The sequence below is a fragment of the Sinocyclocheilus anshuiensis genome, unplaced genomic scaffold, assembly GCF_001515605.1.
Source record: "Sinocyclocheilus anshuiensis isolate Anshui unplaced genomic scaffold, SAMN03320099.WGS_v1.1 scaffold51, whole genome shotgun sequence".
Taxonomy (NCBI): Eukaryota; Metazoa; Chordata; class Actinopteri; order Cypriniformes; family Cyprinidae; genus Sinocyclocheilus; species Sinocyclocheilus anshuiensis.
Genome location: NW_015548296.1, coordinates 351594 through 375870, shown reverse-complemented (window position 1 = coordinate 375870; position 24277 = coordinate 351594). Strand labels below are relative to the sequence as shown.

The following is a 24277-nucleotide window of genomic DNA, read 5'->3' as shown; positions in this document are numbered from 1 at the left end:
GGAAGGCCAAACAAAGTAGTTTCGCTTTCACAACGAAACACAGCGTCTCCACGGCATGGCGGCGGCGGCAACAAATTAGGGACAGGTGTCGGGCCATATCCTTCTGCGGAATCTCATCCATTTAGACTCTAAGAGTTAGCCATTGGTAATGACTCTTTTTGTTCATCAAATGATGAAAATATTGTAATAAACACTGATAGCATAAAATAAGAGCATGCAAGGCTGGCAAGCTTATCATTTAGCACTGTGCTAAGCTTGTAAACTGGTGCCCCACTGTCCAATTGTTTTTCAGCTGATGATCAGTTGTAAGCTTTATTTACATAATCGTTGACGAATCAGCAGGAGTAGATGTATGCGGTCACATTTTTCAGTGTGTGCACAGCGCTTACAGCCACAGTGACTCAGCTCCCTGCAGAGTTAATGGTTCTGTCAGCTCAGTTTTTGATATTATTGCTGATAGTCGGTGGAATGGTCAAGCCGTTACTATGCTCGGAACTGATCCAAACATTTCCCCCAGTGAATGAACAACCACATATAGTGAACGCAGATTGTTATCCATTATGTAACCAAGCTTTTTGGTGGTCTTTGAGCACTTTAATGACATTCACATGTCCATGGTAAAATTATTTCGTGAACTGCATGCTAATTTAGTATTTTACCAATTTTTGTGTTTGTATTTATCTAGTTTTAATGTTATTTCATGTCTCAATATTTAGGCACTGATTTGCGAACCCATAAAAATTGGGTTGTTTTTAAGCAAAGCATAGCGATGTGGGGAAGCAGTTCTACAAAATATTTTAGGAATGAACATTTTTAAAATGTCTTGTGAAACACACATGTACATGTGGCATATGCAGAAAAATTGGCTCTGGGGCATTGAATTATTGAAAAAAATTAATGCATACCTGCATCATGGTCGCATTAAATTAAACGTCTGCCATCAATTATTCCTCACATAGTCAACAAAACTAGGTTGGTATAATATTGAAGGATGTACAAAGGACTACAGTAATCCCAAAACATATGTTTTTTTTATGTTTCTCTTTCCTGTCTCATCTATAAATCTCAGTTCTCTTAGCGGAAAATATTGAACTGCTTGAAAAGTATGATCCTGTTTGTCTCCCTGTGTTCAGGTAAATCAATTCTAAATTCCATTCTTGTTGTCTCACACAGAGGGACATTATAAAAAAGATCATTCTCAGACGATTTTGTTTCAGCGTTTCATCCTCGCACAGTGGGAAGGAGACTGGGATCATCTGAAACCTAAAACTTCAATGATATTCTATTCACCCCTACAGATGCACTGCAGTCAGTGCATAATCAGTTTTGCAAGGAAAGTCTTGGTTACATAATCATTTCCAAATGACTTTGAGCTCTTTGTCGAAAGTGTTAATAGATGGATCTCAAAATCCTACAGTCACTGCTGGAGACGATAATATGCAGAATATGCTAGAAAGCTGTATAATGTGCAGGATCTGGAAGATTTTCTGAAGAACAGTGGGCAGTTTAATTGCTCAGGACAAAAAAAGGGACTCATAAACACTAATCACAAAACAAAAATAGTCGTTGATCATCCAGGTAACAACACAAAGTAGACTGAAGATTCAGGGGTATGTAAACTTTTGAAGTGGTTTATTTGTGTGAATTCAGTTAATATTGTCTTGTGGACTGTATGTAAACATCTATTATGTGAAACAGCTGATTCAGGACAGCTCTAAATAAAAAATAACTTGCTATTTTATGACCCTCCTGTTTTGTTACAATAATTAACATCTTGCATATTCTGCAAAGGGTATATAAACGTATGAACAGAACTGTACCTCAGGAAAAGTCATTCAGCATCCAGTGTGTTTAGTTTTCTAAGGAAAAAAAACCCCAGAGAAGAGCATATTGCTAAAATCATAAATATATCATTAAATATATGCACCATATCATAAATACATTATATTTTTACTTAGCCTGTTGCTGATGCTTTAATTATTTAGTTAATTGTTCTGTAAATCTCCCAATTGTGAAATAAATAAATAAATAGTTTGGAATCAACAGAGGCCTTTTAGCCAAGACATTTTTTTTTAATGAACGCCATTTAAATGATTATATCTTCACAGCGGTTTGGAGTAGAAACATAATTATAATAATTAGAAAATAGAGAATTTCCTTTTTTCATTTATTTTTAAGAATGTGTTTCTAGGTCAGAATGACCAAAGATTATGAAGCATATTTGTCATGCAAGGCCTCACACACATTCTTGAGGACAAAAAAAAAAGGTTTTCTTGAAAAATCTTGAAAAGAGCCTTCTTATGGCTGTAGAGATATATGGTAACTCTGTGGTCGTGTTTCTGCTTTCAAGTACATTCAGGTGTGAGGAAAAGGCTGAGAAATCTTTAGATTTGAGGTGGACCTTTCAAAGAAAGAGACAAGGAAGATAGATGACCAGATGTAGCTGCTGCCAGGTTGCAGTAAAGCTTGCTTGAATTTGGGGGGCCCAGGACAAAATATTTATGAGTGATGCCGAATTCACAGAGCCCCGGAAAAAAAAAAAGGGTGGGCCAGGACCCAGACCCCCTACACTTAGCGGCATAAAGGCATGTTTAATGGAATTCCTGCATCATAGGGACAACGTCCAAAGTCCTGGTTGTTCCCACCAATGATGGCCCTGAGTTGGGATCTCACACACAAATGTGGAAATGATCTAAATGCATCATAAAGTTTCAAGACAAGCTGTGAACCAAGAAAAAAAAAAAAAAACGGAACATACCAAGCATTACTCCTGTAAAAGTAAGATCTGACTGCTGATTAAGGAAACCAGAGATATATGCACCAACTAACGCAAGCAACACCTGGGCACAATTACATGAGGTGACAGATGCAATCAAAATCACTCCCTATTCCCTATATAGTGCACTATATTGGATGCTAGCCATTCTGTAGTGTCATCTGAATTATACAATTCACTCTTTTTTCTTTTTCTTTCTTTTTGCACTCAGAATGCAGTCTGATTTATAGTATAAAGCTTTCTTGTAGCTGAACCATGGAATGATGAGCATAATCACTTATTCACGTGGTTGGATTATTATTCTATTATACTGAATTAACTATCTATTAAATTTGACATTAAATATGAGAACGTGAACAATTTATTTATTTAATTTCAACATAAAATAAATTTAATAACAACAACAAAAAAAGTGTATGTGTAGTTTTTAAATAAAGTTATTATTATTATCGTCATTATTATTTTATAAGGTGCAAAATAAAGTTATTTCTACACTCTGGCACACAATCATTATATCAGCATCTGAAGTTACTCACTCACTTTTGTTTCTGTTTTCCCGTGCATATAGTTCATTATGTGCCATTCACTATATAACGAACTAGTGAGCGATTTAGATGCAGCTCAGATGTCCAAAAAAAAATTTAAATGAGAAACTAGACAAAACTTATAATAAAAGCCAGACAAAAACAATAGCTAAAAAGCAAAAGGGGCAGAACTAGACTGTGAACCAAAGTGGCGGATCTGACTAGATGATAAAATGTACAATATTTTTATGGGCTGGCCCCACTCTCATGAGACCAATGAATGAATGAAAGGCTGTAGTGCGACACACGTGGCTGCCGCTACTACATACAATGTGGTGGGGGGTTAGAGAAAATATCTTTGGACATACAGTCCCAAAAGCCCAGGGCTGCTGAGAGGGGAGGGTAAAACTTGTAGCTAGCAGCCCAAAACATTAATCTGGGCAGTTACCACAACCACCACAACCATGAGCACATATTGGTCAGTGTGGTATTTAAATAAATCCCTGAAAACAGATTAATATGGTTGACAAATTTCCAAGACCAATAGAACTTGTTGAAACAATTATAAAGCCAAAACAGTTCCAAAGGACATAGTGTGCTACAGTATAGTTTCTGAAACATCCAATGTTGGGAAGTAATGGGACACAGTGTGCCTCTGCTTCAGAAATTCAATAAGCAAAAAGAATATCAGATGGTATAAGGTTAGAGGAGCAAGAGTGTGTCAGAGAGAGGGAAAGAACAACTGAAAGCTTTAAAAGTTAGATGTTATTTTGAAGGCCATGTGAAACAGCTGCAGTTTAATGGAGTAAAATACTGAATCTGTTCAAGCTTCCAAAGGGAAGACAACATCCCGCTAGTGGATAAAAGAGGACTGAGGTTCCTGAGAGATTTGCTGCAAAATGCATTTCACAGTGCTGTTCATCTCACAGGACTGATCCAGTAGCTACATGCATGTTGTGATGCACAACACCAAATTCAGTAATGCTTGCTGTTCCTTAAATGAGTTTGAGTGAACTTAACTTAGAATGTTGGACAGTTACAAACAAGGCAGATTGAAAACATTTAAACCCACATGTTAATTAAGTGCATAGTTTAAGACGTTTTCTGTTCTGCAACATGTTATGGCAAATACATTTTTATTAGAAAATGATCACATAAAAAGTAGTCTAAATATCTTAAAACAAACATGTTAACTACTGTGACATGTTAATGCACAAGCATTGAAACGTTTGATTAGATTCTCTTAGATTGCTTGACCACAAAAATGCATTTAGATTTTGTCAGAATTATGTAACTCTGGCTTAAAGCATGTGCTTTACTTTGTCTAATTAGAGCTGCTATTTGCATATGTGAAATAACCTAAAAGACAGTGATCTACTGACAGCGCACATGCTTTAGGCCTGTAATGGATTTCGCTCTCTCCATCTTGAGAGTGACGGCACATATGTGACCCATGTGCATATAGTTACTGTGGTGTGAAGATATTCATGTGAGACTTATGCATATTTAACTCTGCCATAGAATGTGACTGATAATTCTGCTTTGACTCCATTTCGAGGAAAGTAGAAAACAAGCTCATGATAGATGCTACAGATGTTATCTGTAGTAATAAACATTGTGTTAGCCTTTCAATAAAACAGTCCATCTTATCCTAAACTTCTTAAGACATTTGAATGTAATATAGGGTTAAATATATAATTTTGAATATGTTTTGATATCTGCTGTACCTTACAACATGTATGGTTAATCTATATATCTATCCTTTATTATTTCATTTATTTTTATTATATCTATTTCATTTATTTTTATTTATTTTATCACTGGAGTAAGTAGTGGGGGAATGGATCATTTTTAAAATGATAGTTTATAGTTCACTGGAAGGTTGTGATCATAGTTTACACAACTGGTTAAACGCCATAAAAATGACAAATTCTGAATTGCTTACAGAAGAATAGTTAGCTTGTGTAAGTCATATTTGGCATACACAAACGAGTTTATATGAGGTTGAAAATCAAGGCTTTGTTTTGTTTTTGTTTTTTGTGGCTGTAACGACTAATATAATGACATTTTCATAATCCAGAGCTCAATGACAGGCAGTGAAATATTAAATAAAAAACATGAAAATATGAACTGTTCCAATCTTAATTTGTACCAGCATCTCAGGCTGTTTATATCACCACACATTTTATCATCCTTCATGGATTTGTGTGTTTCAGACTGGATGTCTGAACAGAACAATGTGTCATTGAACACCTAATTGATTTATAATTGGAATTAATCAACTTATTTTAAGAGACTAATGACACCCATTTCTAGCAGAGACGAGTGAAATTTAGAAGCAATTTAATTAGAGTAAGGTCTTGGATATTTGAGGTACTTTCGTCTGGAGGAAGTATCTAGAAAACAAGTCAAAGGTCATCTTTCCTATCTGTACCATTCAGCTTAATGGCAAATGACATACTGTATATTAACTTCACATGTTAAGGATTGAGGTGAATTTCTATTTTTGGATGATAATTCAATTCGTTATGTAATGTATAAACATCTGGCTTTTTTAAATATCTGGAACAAATATGTGAATGAATAGTCTAAAAGAGTTTTTCTTACAGACTTGCACAAATGGGGAGAATGCTGTTTCATCATTGTAAAAGAGTGAGTTCTTTATATTCTGTCACCATTTACTCATCTTCACATCTTGTCAAAGTTGCACATGTTTCAGCCTCAGAACACAAGATAAAAATGTAACCCATAAACAAAAGTAAATAGGGACGGAAGTTGTCAAGCTCCAAAACATGACAAAAAGCACCTTAAAGGGCTTCATCTGTCATGAGACACATGGGAAGCAATGCTATTTGGTGTCATTGACGTCAAACTGCATACTGCATATCATATATGAACGTGAATGAGCCTGATAAAGACTGTGGAGGGAAGGATTTTCAGCCTGTTCCTCAACGAAACTCAAATCTGCAAATCTGTTGTATGCCTTCAGAAAACTCATTGCACAAGTTTAGACAAGAACATTTTTATGCTTAACTTTCCCTCTAAACATGTATTGTTTATCACGAACAAAAGCAAGTCTTATAGGGTTTGAAGTGACTTGAGAAGAAGTAAATGAAATGTTTTTTTGGCCAAATACATCTTTCACAAGAAAACTACTACAAGTTTCGCTCAATGGAGAAACCTAGCATTTAAAACATCATTACAGCTTATAGAATGAGCAGATGACTTGGCATCCCCATTGGATTTTAAACTTATGCTCAAATGTAACTTTTGAGAGGTCTTATATTGGTCTGGAGGGAGCTAAAACTTCATCAATAAAATGAAAGGATGTTGGAATGATCTGAGTGAAGAAAAAGTGAGAGAGGTCTTTTCATAAGCGCAACTGTGGGAGAAGAGGAGGAGGAGGTCATTACCACAGCTCACTTCATTTGTCCACCATAAACCTCAGGCAGAAACATTCACCCTCTCAAGGTGGCACACCTCAACTGTTTCACACGCAGATCCGTTTCAAGAGCCATCAATATCTGGACGCTTGAAGCCCACAGAGATCTTTGGAGGAGCAGACCCTATCTTCATTAGGATCAAACGCAAAACAAAAAGACTAATCCAATGAATCTACATGTGGACTTCATTGCTTTCTATTTGCTCAGGTCAGCCAGATGAGCACACACATAACAGCCCACAAAGCCAAGGTAAGTCTGCTGCTCTCTTTTGACATAGGCTTGTTGCTTAAGGAAAGTTTTGAAGTGAATGTTTGTGTCATTTGAAAATTGAAGATCTATCGATTTTCTTTTTAAAACCCGTTTCAATTTCTGCTTCTGTGTGATTAATAGATACCGTTAGATTGATGTGTAGAATGAGGTTTGTTTAATGTCAGATACGATCGCTAAAGAGCCTTAATTATCTCCCTCTTGTGAAACTTGAGAACACTGTTTTACTTTCTTGCTGAACATTTTCCCTTAATTCTTGATTTATGTCCATCAAACTATTTCAGTGTAAGAAAGCCAAACCATTAAACAACTGTGGGCAAATTTCGTGAGACATGGAACATGCAGAAGAAAACTGTGGACTGTGAAATTTCATTGCTTCAGTTGGCTGCTCTCTTGTTCTCTTGGCTGTTCTCTTCCGTTAGCAACTGCTAAGAGAAAATATCACTGTTAGTTATTCTGGCTATATTGTCGACTGCTGAGTTGCTATGTCCACTCTTAATCCCTTTTTTTTTTTTTGGTCTCACACATACAAGTGGTTTCATACATCAGGTAATAAGAAACATAAGATCAGGTAATGGAAACATTCACTTTATGGGGTCTTTATTCTTCTTACCTGTTATCACTACATGCTTTATTGGCTAGATAACCCAGGACTTCCCAGATCCATGGCAGGAAACACTAGTTCAGTTGGTTTTTACAGTTGTCTTATTGAAGTAGTTTTATTGCTTTGACAAATAAATAAATGGTGTATGGTATTACACTTTTTTTGTCTTGTTTAATAACATTTCTAATTTTGGACTTTACATTTGAATGATATGTTTAATAGGATGTTTATTTATTTTCAATACCCTAAAATATATATATATACATATATTTACTAGTATATTCATTTTCAACACTCTTAACAATATATTTAGTACATTTACTTGGAGACTTTCAACACACGGAAGAATATATTTATTCATTTCCAACACCTATTTGATATTCATTTATTATAGATATAGATATTATTATAGCAAGTAACACACTGAATAAACATTATAGTCTGAAGTAGAAAAACTGCATTATTATTATGATTATTATTATTGTAAAATGTACCCCAAAAATCTTAAACAAAAAAAAATAAATTATAATAAAACCCCATAAAAGTATCTACATATCTGACAAGCATTAAATGGCAACAGACTGTCTGAACTTCATTGTAAATTTCTTTGGTGATTTTTGCATTTTATTGCCTAGTTAAAGGGTTAGTTCACCCAAAAAGGAAAATTAGCCCATAAATTACTCACCCTCAAGTCATCCTAGGTGTATATGACTTTCTACTTTCAGACGAATCCAGTCGGAGTTATATTAAAAATTGTCTTTGATCTTTCAAGCTCTATCGTTGTACTCAGCGGGTGTTGCATTCCTTCGGTTCAAAAGACGTGAAATAAAAAGTACCCTTCCACAAAAAAAAGTGTGTCATGCGGCTCCGGGGGCTGAACAAAGGCCTCCTGTAGCGAATTGATGAAGAAAGTCATATACACCTAGGATGCTTCGGGGGTGAGTGAAACGCAGCCTAATTTTCATTATTGACTGAACTAACCCTTTAAGCTAAATTTGCTTGTCACCCTGACATCTACAAAGCCAACTGAAATTAATCTGAGACAAACTATTTGCAGTTACTTGTCATAAATGAGCCTTGTTAAGCACTTTTTTTTCTGTCTCCGATAAGGCAGAGCTGAAGCAGCTTGTAAGGTTTTGTCAAGATGTTGTTAACATGCTGTCTGGCTTTTATCAAACTCTAAGAGGTTGACGTGAAGCATCACATCTGCTATACACATGACTATGAGTCCATTTAGCTCTCCTGTGGAGAAAAGCTTCGATAACTTTTTGAGCAACAATCTAGTCATCTATTTCTTGTTTTACTGATCTTGCCAACATCATAAACAGTTTTATAGTTTCAGTGGGTTTTCACACCAGAGATTTATGAAATTTGCTTTTGTGTTCTGAAAGGTAAGGAAGTACTTATGCACACGTTATGACTTTATTAATTGTAGTATATAATATTGTAACATTACATGATAAGTCCCTGTTGTGTTGCATAAACGGTGTTGCATAGTTCAGAGGATCAAAAAATGCAATGAATATGAATTGTAAACATAAGGTTTTCAGGTTAAACCCAGGCTGGAGTGACTTAGGGATTGGGGAGTTACTGATGTTACATTCCTTTCCCATCAACATCTTCCCCGTTTCAACACCAGGTTGCTCCAGGGAGATTGTCACTGTTGTTGATATAATATTAAGTAGCTTTGGATATGTTCAAAGTCACATGCAAGCTGGAAAAAAATAATGACATCAAGCTGTTTGTTATATTTTCTTAATTTTGCTAGTAAATTTCACAAATAATTACAAAGAAATGGCAAGTAACACATTGAATTAAACGTGAAAAGTTTAAGTAGAAAGGCTGAAGTAGTATTGAAGCAATATTAGGTTGTCTGGATCCAGAAAGATCCAAACATCTCTCAAACTTCTCAGTGAGCTCCACCTGCGATCCCCACGACCGGAGACTCCGCCATGCCTTGGCAGCAGCAGGACCCGAGCCGCGAGATACCTGTCTCGCATCCCTTGAAAATAGGGACAGGCACGAGGGATGAGACACGGAGCTTTTTCATTAAAAACTTTCCACAATAACCCTCGAGCAATGAACGCACATGCTCCTCTCCCAGACACATAACACATAGGTTGTGTGTGTCCTCGGGTGTCAGAAACCTATTACATTAAAACATTCGGTCGAGCTCTTAGTCATGTCTCACACATGCTGGACAAACAAACGGCTCCTGAAGACAAAAAAAACTGGCAATGTGCATTACAGGTGCCCCTTTATACTTCTGGGTGCTCCTCCACAGTCTATGGCTCCACCATAGACTTTATAAAACATGGACGTAGTGTCTGTGATTTCACCCATAGGTTTCTGAAGAGCAAAGTGGCCAGAGCCGGCCAGAGCCATCTTGGCAGCACGTCACTCCCGAAAAATCAGAAATGGGCAAAGAGGCGGGATGTGGGTGGAGCTGAGGTGCCTGGTTGCTGAAACCACGCCCACCTAGCTCGACAAACAGGCAAACCACCTGTCACTCAAGTGGCCACGCCCTTAATTATGCAGAACTTTAAGGCTTAATATAATTTATACAGATGAGTTCTAAAAAAATTCACCCCCTCACAGTTTAGGCAAAATTAGCTATATAGACCAAAACCACTTTTTGTACCGGGCTGTAAACATTTGTTCTGCTATAAAGTTGGCCATTCTAACATGGGGGGGTCTATGGGATTGACTCCCTTTTGGAGGCTGTCTCTAGTGGCCAGTCGATTAATTGCAGTTGAATTCACTTTGTTGGATTCAAGAGAGAGACCGGAAGGTTGCTGCTTGGTTCCCACTCAAAGCGGAAACTTAGATATTATGTAAATGTCTTGACATGACCTCAAAAAGGAGACAATAAAATTAAATAAATAAAAATGAGTGCTGGGCAACGATTAATCGCATCCAAAAAAAGTTTTCGTGTAAATAATATATGTATGTGTACTGTGTATATTTATTATGTATATATAAATACACAGACACATGCAATAAATGCATATGCATATAAATTATATAAATAAAAATATATACATGTAAATTCATGTCAATATTTTCTAAATATATACTGTATGTGTGTGTCTTTATATATACATAATAAATATACACAGTACACACACATATATTATATAAACAAAAACGTTTATTTTGGATGCGATTAATCGCGATTTATCGTTGCCAAGCTCTAATAAAAATCTACTTTATCTATGCAGTTTTATTGTAATTAAAACTATCAATTACAATAAAATTTAAAAAAATAATCGTTTTGTGCTTGTAGGTAAGGCATGTGTGCTTCTTCCTTATCCTGGGCTTTCATTTGGTGTATGCTGGTGTGCCAGGTCCATGTAAGCACTCTGTCACCCAGGACCATCTCTTGAATTTAAGACGTCTGGTAAGATACGCTGCTTTTACTAGCAGTAAATCACCTTGTAGACTGAACAAAATGTACTTGTATTATAAAATTACACATAAAAGTATTTATAACGCTTTGTTATTAAATCCCACAGCTGTCTGTAATGTTCACTCACATAAATGATTCGGATAGTTTGAATTCAGAAGTATTTTGGCATTCAATCTTTCTAAATGAATGGCAGCACACTAAATAGCGCACTAGATAAAAATCTAATGGGAAAAAGTTGCATGAAAGTATGCCTGGCCTCTTTTAAAGTCCGTATTAAAATTTATTCTGACGTTGATAAATATGAGCTAAACATATGGCAAACTATGATTTTTCACACTGAATTCTTTCCTTTGCAGATGAAGAACCAGTTGCAAAATGGTTGTTCAATAACCTACACCTTCACTGAGCACCAGAACCTGGTATGCACATTTTCACTTTTTTCATGTAATGACACATATAGATTACCAGCTTTCCTATGGGTATTTCAACAGTTATGAACAGTATATGAAAGACCCTGATATGGTTGTTGGCATTCTGGTATAATAGATCTTCCTACCAAGCCACAAAATCGGTTATTGATCTGAAAAAGATGTTTCATAAGATCATGTTTTACAACAGAGAGGCAGCAAAACCATGTGATGCAAATTTAAGCTATTAACTGTCACCCCCCATTTTTTTAAATAGGCATGAAAGTGCACTATCCAAACTTACATTGTTGTAATTTATGAACACTTTGGAATACAGACCTAAGGTGGGTCTCTTTTTAAAGACGAAAATGAGCAGATTATTACAAGTGGAATTCTTTCAAAAAATTTAAGTATCAAAAAGTTATAGGTTTAAATTTACTGTAAAGAAAATGCACTATACTAATTTTTATTTTATTTTATATATAATAAATATTTTACAGAACAGGTTTTACTCTAAAATTGGTATAAAATTAAAGCCTTATGTCTAAATAAGTTCTGCTCCAAATTTGAAGTTTCTGTGAGATTTTATTTAGGCCGTTATACCACAAACAGCCACCGGGTGACACCCCAACTGAAATTTGAAATTGAAATTTTTTTAATGCCGTTATACCACAAACAGCCACCGGGTGCCATCCAAACTCCATTGAATTTTTTAAATGCATTTCTAAGCTTTCAAATGATATATAATTTATGATGATTACTAAAAGATTTGATAGAGAAAAAAGACAACTACAAAAAGAGCGCCAAGCGTCCCACAGGTGGGACGCTTGGCGCTCTTTTTGTTGTTGTCCTTTTTCTATTCAACAGTCTGCAATTCAACAGTCATAATAACTATATATACATACATGCATATAGAAAATAGGTGCATATATGGTTACAGTTACCTTGTGACCCTGTTTGTCATGACAGCCGATGCAGTTGCACTAGAACTCCATGAATTTTTGGAACATGACTGTACACTTTGCATAAGCAGAAGCTCAGTTCTTTAGGGAAATGATCCTGGAGGTCACTATTATATGGTCGTGTCTCTCAGCAGCTCAGCTGCAGTATGAGGGATTGGGATTACTACAACATCCTCCTGAGAAAACTAAATAAACAGCTTTGAGGGCCTGTTAAAAAGAGACTTTTAAAAAGAACAAGAGGCTCTTGTTTTAAGTCAGATTACTGTCTACTGCCAGTGTCCCTTTTTGATTTGATCTTATTTTTGTTGTTACACACTTCAAAGTGTGTAGGGAAGATTGCACGTGTATGTTTAAAATTAATGTGGCTGACATTTCCAATAGCATTTGGTTTTTCACTGGCCACTTAATCCCATTGGTTTTGGATTTTATACAGCCATCTACTGGCATGAATGCATGAAGTTTAATTACTGTTTGCCATTTTTTGTTAATAACTAACTGTGGTTGTTTGTTTGTTTTGTTTTGTTCCTTCATCCCTTCTTGCTGTATTCCTTTTGAGTTGTTCTTTAATATATACATTTATATACACTGCCAAAGGTCAAAGGTTTGGGGTAAGTTTTTTATTTTTTTATAAAAAGTATTTTGTGTAAAGGCTCTAGCACTGAAAGTTAACTGGGGCTGGATAAGCCAGACAGGCTCTCAGTGGACTGTCTCAGAATAGTCTACTTGCTCACTGGTCCAGAGCTCCAAAGACGTTTTGAATGCATCGTTCAGGGCCCCAGATTCTTAACATGGCCAAGGGAATTTTCGGTGGAGGTGTGAGATGGCTGCACACTTATAATAACTTTAACTTAATACTTTATTACAGTGAGTCCTGGACAAAAGATTTCTGGTCAGTTTTATTGTTAAGGCAAAGTGGCTCAGGTTTTTCAACTTGGCCAAGATTTCTTTTAAGCCTGACAGTACTTTTATAAAGAAGCTAGAATTTATTTAAAATCTTGTTTGTTGAGGTTTCATTTTTGGATGACACAAAACCTTAAAATAACACGTAAAAGTATCACCTCTGATTAGTGTGAATATGTCATGCCTTATTTACACTGCCAATGTTTTCACACAATGAAGTGCATCACATTCTTTAGTAAGAAACGTAATCAAATTAAGTTGTTTTTACTGATTGTTGAGGTCAAAGAGAGTCTGTTTTTAAAGACTTTCAAACTCTCAGCACGGCGTGTGTGAAGTGTGAAGAGGAAACGTTTACTGAGGGAGACCACTGGCAGAACAAAAATAGTGAAACAGTCGAAACGTGCTTTTGGATATTTACAAGGCCATCAGTCATGTTAAAAGTTTGAAAGATCACAGCTTGAAGACTGCTCTGGACACAGATGTGTTTTGGGATCCCTGCAATTCAGCAGGAATTGTTCATATATATGCCAGATGTCCCTTATATTTGAAGAATGCATCTTGAATCACTGTCTGTGAGATAACAGATGAAGTGACAATTCAAAGATTTCAGGCTCCCAAACTAGGCAAGCGAGCAATAATTCTACTGTAATTGTGTGCTTGACCAAATCACTTATCCCTGAGGTGACTATTTGTGTGAAACTAGTAAACGTTTGTATGGATAAATAGTTCAACTCGACTCAAATAGTAGACGGGAAAGCCTTTGCAGTGAAAAAAATCAGGTAAATTAAATGAATTAAAAGAATAGTTTACCCACAAATAACAATTTACTGAAAATGTATTCACCCTCAGGCCATCCAAAATATAGATGAGTCTGTTTCTTCTTGAGAACAGATTTGAAGAAATTTAGCATTACATCCAATGGATCCTCTGCAGTAAATGGGTGCCATCAGAATGAGAGACCAAACAGCTGATTAAAAAAAAAATCACTAAGAAACAAATCCATCAAGACGTTTTAACTTGACTGACATACGAGTCCATCCATAACTGGGGGAAGCGTTAATATGGATTATGGACTGGTATTTTGATGGGAAGTTACATTTTTTAGGTTTTAAAATGCCTTCATGGTGGATTTGTTTCTAACAAACAAGCAACTTGTCACTTCTCAAGACATTAATTGATGGTCTGGATTATTGTGATGTTTTAACCAGCTGTTTGGACTCTCGTTCATGGCACCCATTCACTGCAGAGGATCCATAGAGCAAGTGCTGTTAGGTAAAGACAATTGAAGACAATGAAAAGACCATTTATTTTAGGCAATGTAGGCGTACATTTCCTCCATTTGTAAGAATGAAAAAGTCCTGCTGGCCACGTGTACATGTACCCTTATGTAGAGAATTGAGATACCCCATCAGCATTCAAATGGAGTGCAAGCTCTATGAAAGAGCAGGTTTGATATGAAGCATGAAATTTGCAAGCACTGTCAATTGGAAAGCCTGTATTACAATAGGAATAAAAAGGTCACAAAATGTAGTCTAAAAGAAACTTCAGTGTGTGTGATAATATCAAATGTTCATTGTGGTTGTCATATGTTTGTGTGTTCCAGAGTGTTGTGTGTTATGTTAAAGCAGCATTCCCTCACATACTGGAGCTACTCAACACCCAATTCAGATATGCCAAGGACTCGGACAATTACCGTTATACTAATTCACTGAAGAACTTGATCTACAACATTTACTCACAGAGATGCATCCCTCCAATCAATGAGGAGATTGAGGTAAGTCCATCTATATTCTCTTTGAGAGCAGTGGTGCCTAAAATTGTCTATTAGTTATAAATATTATGGAAGAAGATTTTTGTCTTTTACTTCTTTGTTTTAATAGCAGAAATAATCCCACGTCTTTTCAATGACAAATAACAAAACATCTGGCAGCTTTATTTAAGAAACGAGCTAGAGGAAACATTAGGCATTGTGTTGTATGTACATACATTTGAGATGTATAAAGTTTCAAGAGGAAAAAGTCAACAAACCAAAGGTCTTGGACAGTAGCTAGTGGTTTTGGCAGCAATGGTCAATGGTTTTTATTCAAATAGATTTTCTTGCATTAGTGTTGGACTGTTTTGTTAAAATGTTTTATTAAATGTTTAATTCTGGCCAATTTTTGGAAAAAAGGAATTCAGAGTTATGATTATTTTGTTATTTTAACCACTGCCAACATGAAGTTAATTGGACCACATGCTTATAATGTAATCTGTATCAGCCACATAAATGTTTTCTACTACAGTATGTCTTAAAAAAAAGTCCAGAGGAAACCTTTCCAGTTGCAGTCCTAATTAAATCACAGATAAATGCCATGGTGCATCATATGTCTTTGTCTACTCTATTTTTAAAACAAAGTCAGACAGTTTGTTGTCTTTGGCAGGATGCACACAGGGAAAACCAATTTATATCATATAGCTACTTTTATATATCCTGGAATGTTTCCCAAAATCATAAAATTGATTTAACCTCAAAAGGCAATGGATATGTTATTAAATGGTCTGCTTGAATGAAAATATTTGCATTAAAATAACTTTACAATGACCCGTGTAGCCTACCACCTGCTTTCCCAGTTGTTAGGGTTCAGCCTAATTCTTCTGGGGGAAAAAAAAAAACATGTTTTACACCCTACAGGATAGCCCAAAGAAGTTCATAAGAACCCACATGACTTTGCCCAGGGCAGCTTTGGAGAAAGCTGAGGAAGTGATTCGCATGTATATGGGTCTGATGATTCAGAGCAACAAGCCTGTGGACTGGAACTGTGAGGAGGAGTACACAGAAGATTACCCAGAATCCACCACTGAATCTCTCAGCCAAACAGCAGGTAGCACAACTGTTAAGTCCAGCAATCATCTGAAATGACACGCTCGTTCTCATTGCGAGAGCTTTTATGCAACAGTAAGCACGAATTTAAAGAACAAGTTTGCCAATTTTAACTAGCTTTGTATTGTAACAATGTTGGTAGTAAAATGTAACAATGTTCTAGCAAAATGGAACCCCTATAGGCCCTTTTCTCTAATTTCTCAACAAAAACAAAAAAAAATGCATTTCTACTGCAGACAGACAAGTTTTATTAAAAGCCCATCTTGCTAGCAGTGAATAACCCCTTTAAACCCGAGTAACTGACATTTTAGACACAATATTGCCAGTTACTTTTTTGCACCGCTTGTGAAAACAGCTGTAATGAAGCTGAAGTACTATAGAATCATTGAGCACCTCCGAGCAACACACCATAGTGTTTCATTCCACTATTTCATTCATGTTTAGTGGTCAGCAAATGATCCAAAAATGATTCATAAACAATCACTTGTTTCATTTTTTAATGAATCAGTGTTTTTGATCGAATTCAAGCACAAAATGACTCAAGACACTTTTTGCCACCTACTGGTGTAACAACATAACCGACAAAGAGTCACAAATACCCATCAGTAAGTTTATCTGGAACACACAACACAGACAATCGGTGTAATTCGTTAAAAGGGGGGAAAGAAACTGAAATGGGGCAAAAAAGGCTCTCAAAATGAACCTCATTAGCAATAGATTAGCAAAGTACCAGCTTATCTTGCTTTAGTTGTGTTTTTATCAAAATGTCCATTACATTTCCTCTAGGTGCCTCCGATTGCCCCTGCATTTGTCCAGTGGTGAGCATTAGACCAACTAAGTCATCTGCATCCACAAGCCATTGGAATATTTACCCGAAATCTACTCAATCCCCACAAAGATCAACCTTTTCACTTGTGGAAACCTTGAAGGGTGGTAATGAAAGAACTAAACAATCTAAGTCTGCTGTCCCAGTAACCAAACACCAAACACTAGATCTAGGAACACCTGCCACATGGAGAGCAACACAAGAACATTTATCCAACTTCCTCTTTGGTAGCACTCCAGCTTTTCATGAAGAAACTTCAAATTCAGAAATGGACCATGTGCCATCACCAGATCTTTTCCCTTCATTTACAAATTTTCAGGATGTATTTCCAAACAGAACTGACTCAAGTGTTGAGACAACCACCTCTGGCCCCTATCAAAAAAGCACAAGCGATAGCACGCAGGACGATGTGGAGAAGAGCACGCCGCTTTTACTTGCCAAAAGGTCTTTAGATTCCAAAAGCCAAGAAGGACCATCCAGTTCCCTTGTAAAATTATCCCAGAACTCAGTTACTACAACATCTCAACCAGCATACAAAGATATAAAGAGCACAGAGATAAAAAACAAGCCTTTCCAAATGCTTCAACTGAGTAAACACATTGCACCAGTCACAACCACAGTTCTGTCTTCTTTGAAAGCAGCTGCGCATTCATCAGAAGGCCTGAGCGCCCTTGTTGAACAGCCAGGTCATTTACACAGCCCTCCTGAAAATTTCCAAACACACACCCAAAGTCCGGTGAGGATGCCAAGGAATTTCATGAGAACCATCCATAAGGCGAAGCTCAGCAAAGGTGAGGAAGTCAGATAGTAGCAGTGCTATTGTAGTATTATTTATGCACTATTTTATTTTTTATTCATATTTTGTTATTTATAATTTCCATTTTCTTTTTCATTTTAGTAATATCATTGTGTGATTCATCATTTTTTAAATATCACTATATTAAATGCTTTTCATCTAATATTTATATTTTATTTAAAGGGGTCATATGATGCAATTTAAATGTTTCCTCACACGCTTGAGGTATTCGGCCAATCACAACGCACTGGATAGCTGGCCAATCACAGCACACCTCGCATTTCAGACCGATGAGTTTGTAAAGAGCTTTCGTTTCAGAAAGGCGGGGCATAGAGGAGAAACAATAATGTACAGTATGTGGAAAATAATGTGTTTTTTGAACCTTAAACCGCATAAACACATTTCATTACACCAAATACACAAAATAATGTTCTTTTTAGCAACATCATATGACCCCTTTAAATGTAGTAGACATCAAACATGAATGCATTCAAGGTCGATTCAGTCATGTGTTATTAATTCTGTGATGATTCACCAAAGATGTCTTTGGTTTTCAAAGACAGCAGATCCCAGGAGGATAGGCAGGAGATGAAGAACCAAACTCATCCAGACAGAGAAACACAGAGGAACCCTGCCACAGAACAATCCAGCAGTACAATCATCTCTTTTGGCACCGTGCTCATTATTACATTAGGGTGTGGTGGACTTCTGCTCATTACTGTCCTGTTTTACAGACAGCAAAAAGTAAGTGACTCACAAGTCATTTTTGCTCTGCTGAGAAGACCCGCTTAGAATGGCATCTAGGTCAGTGCTGGTCTGGAGAGAAACATGCTGTGACCAGTAGCCAAAACATATGCTTGTCACTAGCTCTGGTGGTCTTTTCAGCAGGATGTCCCAAGTGATCTCGTTCAAACAGAAAAATCAACATTCTTTGATGTTTCCAATATGAGTTGATGGAGTTCATTATTTATTCCAAACAAACAATAAATTGGGAGACAAAATATCAGCAGGTTGCTTTTTCTCATTCTGTATATGGAATTAGAATAAATTTTAAAATACATATTTTATTGCTCAAAAGGTGTCTATAACTAGGATATAGCACTAGAACAGGAAATGACTTGATCTGGCAGATGGTCCATTGGAAAATATGACAATATTTTAAGCATTCTCACACAAACTAGACTTGACACATTCATCTTCTCTTTGCACATTTTGACTTGCCAAACTGACCATGAAATGTTGAACGGAAAATATCAATAATTCTTTAAAAAAAAAGAGAAGAGAGTTCATTTTTCTTTCATGTCGGTTTAAGATTGTTCTCATATTCAAACACAAATATATATGGAGTGTAAATAAATCAATGAATATATACTGTATATATACTGTATATACAGGGCAGGTGGAATGAAGCCACATTCTAAGTGCCATCTTTATGTCAGAAGCAAATAATTAATCGAATGTTTTGCTTGGCTCATATTGTTAAAAGGAATCTAATAACAATATATTTAGTTCCGTACCAATAAACAAATGAGTAAAACAGATGGGTGCTTTGTGGAACGCTTAAGAACAGTCAACCTGAACAATGTGTTTGTCATTAAAACTATCCATTTACAATAAAACAATCTCATGTTAGCTGGTTTCGTTTTTTTTCATTTCACGTCACTGTCTTGACTCAGATGTGTGTCATTTTCTTGCTTTCAAGTCACATGCTGTTTCTCTCCTCTAACATACGACTTGAAAAAAATAATAAATGTCAGGGCAGAAGTGTGTGCAAAGAATTAGTTTGAAAAAAGAAAAGAAAAATACAGTTGTTATTTACACACCCTCGTTTTTTTCAAATCGTATACCATTGTAAGGACCAGTTTAATAATAGTTTCATGGTGCTTTCACATCCACATGTGGCCTAATTGTGTGAAAAATAGCAACTGGGACAAGTTTTCCTTTTGTGCTTCACAAAAGAAACAAAGTCATACGAGTTTTGAACAACATGAGGGTGAGTAAATGAAGACAAACTAATTTTTGGGTGAACAATCCCTTTAAAAACACTTTTAGGCATTAAGGCATTTAAATGATGTGTCATGCTGGCACTGAGAACTGTAAAGGACACTTGCTATTTGAAGTTTTTACGTGACCAGTAAACATCAGCTTCTTTTTATTCCCATTATTACTATACAAATGAGTAAGTGGTGTTTAAACTGAAATCCACCATAAAAGGTCTTAAACAGTGTGGTAATAAGGCAAGAGAAGTTTATTGGTGTAAGTTTTCAGTGGTTAAACTTTCATTGAACAAAAGAAATTAAACACATTCCAGGGATTTTTTATTTTTATTTGATCATTAAGCGATTGTGATACTGTTTACATACTGAAGCCTTCAACATCAGACGGAGCTATTAAGACATTTTGATGACTTACAACATTTGATATATATCACTGTTCTTTGTTTTTCCCTTTCTATCATTGGTTATTTAAGTTTTACAACCTAATTCGATTACACTGGCTTATTAGCAATGAATTGATAACCACTAAGTAAACTTCTTTGTGCAAAGCTTGAGTTTAAATGTCAGAATCTTGGATTAACATTTGTATGGTATGGTTTATATTACGAGAATAGTTTTTTAGTGGGGATTCCTGAAAACAGAGTGCTGTCGTTTAACCAAACCACCAAATTTCACAGGCCAAACCTCTGTGGATGTGCCAAAAAATTATTTAAATCCTCCCTGTATCATTACCTTACATTGTGCAATAGTCAGTTTATTTTTACTGCCTGTGAAAAAAACACTTTTGTAATTAAATGTTTGATTATGTGACAATGACACTTTTTCATATAAAGAAATAGGTTTGGTTTCATTATGAATTTATTAAGAACAATCTATCTTGGACTAACATGATGCGCTCACAGCTGAGTATTTAATGAAACCGACAGATCAAAGGCCATTATTAGTCGGATGTGAGCAATGCAACAGTATTTCTTTCTTGCCCTGCCACTAAAGACGGAACACTCTTTAACTTCAGCATCTGTTATGAAATGAACTGTGTTTCAACCTTAAACAGAACCACATGCAGGCGGCATGTTTGTTGCAAAGCTTCTATGACACAAAATTTGCAAAAGCATGCACTTTAAGTTCACTGAACTACAATTATTCCATTCTGGAAGTTGAATTTAAAGCAGTCTCTGTGCAGTACCTGAAAGGAGCGCCGCAAAACACAACTCATTTTGTAATGAATTCAATTCAAATGCTAACTCAAAATAGAAGCGTTTCTTGGAACTTGGATGTCTCCTCTAATTATTTAAACATCTGTGTCTTATCAGAATAAAGAGGGTGACTTTTATAGTCCTTTTGGGTTATTTTCAGAGTCTGCGGTGATCAGATATTGCAATGTGTGGTTAGGATTGCCTTAAAATTAGAAGGATGATATAACATTGAATTTGTTTCGCTGTGCTCTTGGCATTGGCTCATGTAGAAATGTGCAACAAATAACATCACAGCTTAACACAAAGTTCACATCCTAACAGACTCTTCATAGTGTTTACTACATCACTATATAGTAACACATACAGAGCTGCTGATACCACCAAGTGGTGGGACACTGGCAATGCAAGTTGATGGGATTCACCATAATATATGTGATCTCATAAAAAGTCAATATTGCCATTTTGATGTAACATAAATATCAAATACTAAATGTGGGGGTACTGGGATACATCTGGGATAAGTTATATTTTAAAATGATCCTTTTATAACAATGTTCCTGAGATATTCTGCATTACATCATGTGAGTTTTTAATGGTTTCCCTCGGGCCCTAAATGAAAAATTATGCTTGGTGGTGGAAACGCATAAAGTGTCGATGTTGAAAAGGGGCATGTTTGTTATCACAGTACAGCATTTGATGACTGCACATTTAGAGTAGTTATTTATTGCTGTTAGACTTTCACAGATGCATGTCTGGTTCCTTCCTGTCAGGATGTGGTGTTTTATGATCTGAAAAATGCACTAAAATGCACACCTGAAAATGCATTGGGAAAAAAATGCATCCCATTCCTTGTGTTTATGGGAACATTGTTTAAAATTGTATGTTTTTATTTGGAAAATATCAGTATTTTTAATTGAATCTTCTTAAAGAATATTAAATGGAAAACTCACCTAATTATTTACTGAGCCTCATGTTGTTCCAAACTTGCATGACTAACTTAAAATAAGATTTTTATATATCTTTGTCTATACAATGAAATGTTATTTTGGACCCCACTGACATTTTAATTGTATGGGCGAAAACATTCTTCCAAATATTTTTTGTTCCACAGAAGAAGGAAACAACGTGAGGTTGAGTAAATGATGAGCTACTAATTACATCTTTTACTTCTCTGCCTTAGTAAAGACAACCTTGGAGTAATTCAGAGCAGAATCATCGCTGCTCAAACTTGTCGTACCGTCATCACAGCTCACTTGGCCTTTTCTTTTCTCCTTTTTCTGTTGGGACACTTCAACATTCACATAGTCTGTATCCATTTTTTTAAAGTCCACTAGTCCAAGGGAAGCAGTTTCTGAAACATTTATGTAGTCAGAAGTCTTTCGACGGTCTTCAAGGCTTACGTACCGTTGAGAGCTAGTGGAAAGATCTGACAGCTGACATCCAGAAACACACAAAAACAAAAGCCCTTATGAAACAAAAAATGGCAATAAAGAATTGTAACATTCTTTAAATGGTGCATAACTCATCTGGAATACGTAATGATGGCTTTCAGATGCGTGAGGAAGAAGTTAATGGTTTTCAAATGACTTACCGAGCCTTCAGGGGTCCCAGAACAAGTAGAGGATGAATTATCTGCACCTAATTATTGACAAGGCAAAAGTTTAGTGTGAAAACCTCAGTGGAGGAACAGTAGGACTTATTGGAAAATGTGTGTTTTTACCATCACCTGAAGTAGGGGAGACACTTAATGCATTGTTCTGACACAAAGCAGTTGATTCTTTGGTGTCGCTGTTTGTGTGGATAGTGTCTCTTTTAATGGCTAAGTTCAAACAACAAGAACAACAAAAACTGATCACACACATACCAAAGCTACATCATAATACTATAAGAAGCACTTGTCATTTACTATTATAATAAGGAATAAATAAGCAATTAAACATAGCACTGTAGTGCACTCACCACGTTGCATCGAGATGATCATTTTAAACAGAATTATCAGGAGAATAAGAATTACGGCAGCGAGGAAACAGATGATGGCGTACATCAACGGATGAAGATACTCACTAAAACAATGCAGAAATAAATGTTGATATCTGGAATCATCACAAGATTAAATTACGTAGTGAGGAGAAGAACAGTTTTAAGACATTACAACCAACTTGATCACTTCTCACGGAAGAAAATGCAAATACTATACAACTCAAAGGCTGAAAGTAAAAAGATTTTAAATGGGTTATATTGTAAATCTACCAAATACTTGTTGCATAGTTCACTCACAGAATTAGATATGATAAATTCAAGTGGTATTTCAGTTAAAAAATAATAATAATACATTGAGAATTATAGAATTACCAAGCTGGGTTTCCTGCATTTTTATTGCTGTTATCTGCAAAAAAAAAAAAATATTATTTGCATTAAAACAAACTGATACAGGTGATCATCTATACAATGTGTGCTTTTTTCTATATTCAGTTTCAATATTCCATAATAATTTCCAAAAACCATGTAACTATGTAGTTACAAATTCCATGTCAAATGAATTTCACGCATCATTTACATCAATATCTTGTATAGTATTTGTTCATAATAAATCATTCTGTATCACATTTTTTCCACTCTTGATGCTTTTTTGTTTCATATCTGTGTTTGCCTCAATAAATAAACATCTGATTTATCTGTCTTATTATATTTCAACTTACAAAAATTGGTTAACTGTTGTTGTATACAACTAACAGATTTTAATCATTTAAAATTAATTTTGTATTTTACACACTGCACATTTTCTTTAAGAATATTATTTTAAAACCTTAATCTTACATTTTTATTATTATTATGATATCTTTTGATATCTATTTAAACTATATAGTCTACATTTCTGGTTTTGAACAATCATCATAATGTATTTCAAAGCAAAAAATCTAATCAAATCTATGCCACGTGTCTTACCTGCCAGCACATTGAAGAGAAACATACAAAGAGTAATAATTAACAAAGGTTGTATAATCCACATGATGCCTTCAGAAACTCTCACAAATTAGTTCGATTTTCAAATTCCTTCTTATAATGATCTTTAATATTTTTATCAAAGTGTTGATCAAGTCTCCCCTTAAAAGCACAACCACGGAAATGCTCAGTGATTATCTAGAGTCAGTGGAAAGTTGTGGTTGAACATCACCAGTCTTAAATAAGGTATAAGCTTGAAGATACAGCACTTAAGTATCCTGCTTTTGAAAGCGATGTTCTGAATGTTAAATAACATTTCTACCTAAACACTCTTTTTTTTTTTTTTTTTTTTTTCATTTTTAAAAAC

General features: G+C 35.6%; 1 protein-coding gene across 1 annotated transcript; it reads left to right on the top strand.

Moving 5' to 3' along the window:
* Positions 1–6767: 6767 nt before the first annotated feature.
* On the top strand, positions 6768–19163 carry csf1a (colony stimulating factor 1a (macrophage)). Its single transcript, XM_016443636.1, has 7 exons — positions 6768–6992; positions 10901–11014; positions 11380–11442; positions 14896–15066; positions 15964–16153; positions 16939–17769; positions 18334–19163. The coding sequence occupies exons 1-7, from the start codon at positions 6960–6962 to the stop codon at positions 18564–18566; spliced, it is 1635 nt and encodes a 544-aa protein (XP_016299122.1). The 5' UTR covers positions 6768–6959; the 3' UTR covers positions 18567–19163.
* The last annotated feature ends 5114 nt before the right edge of the window (positions 19164–24277 follow it).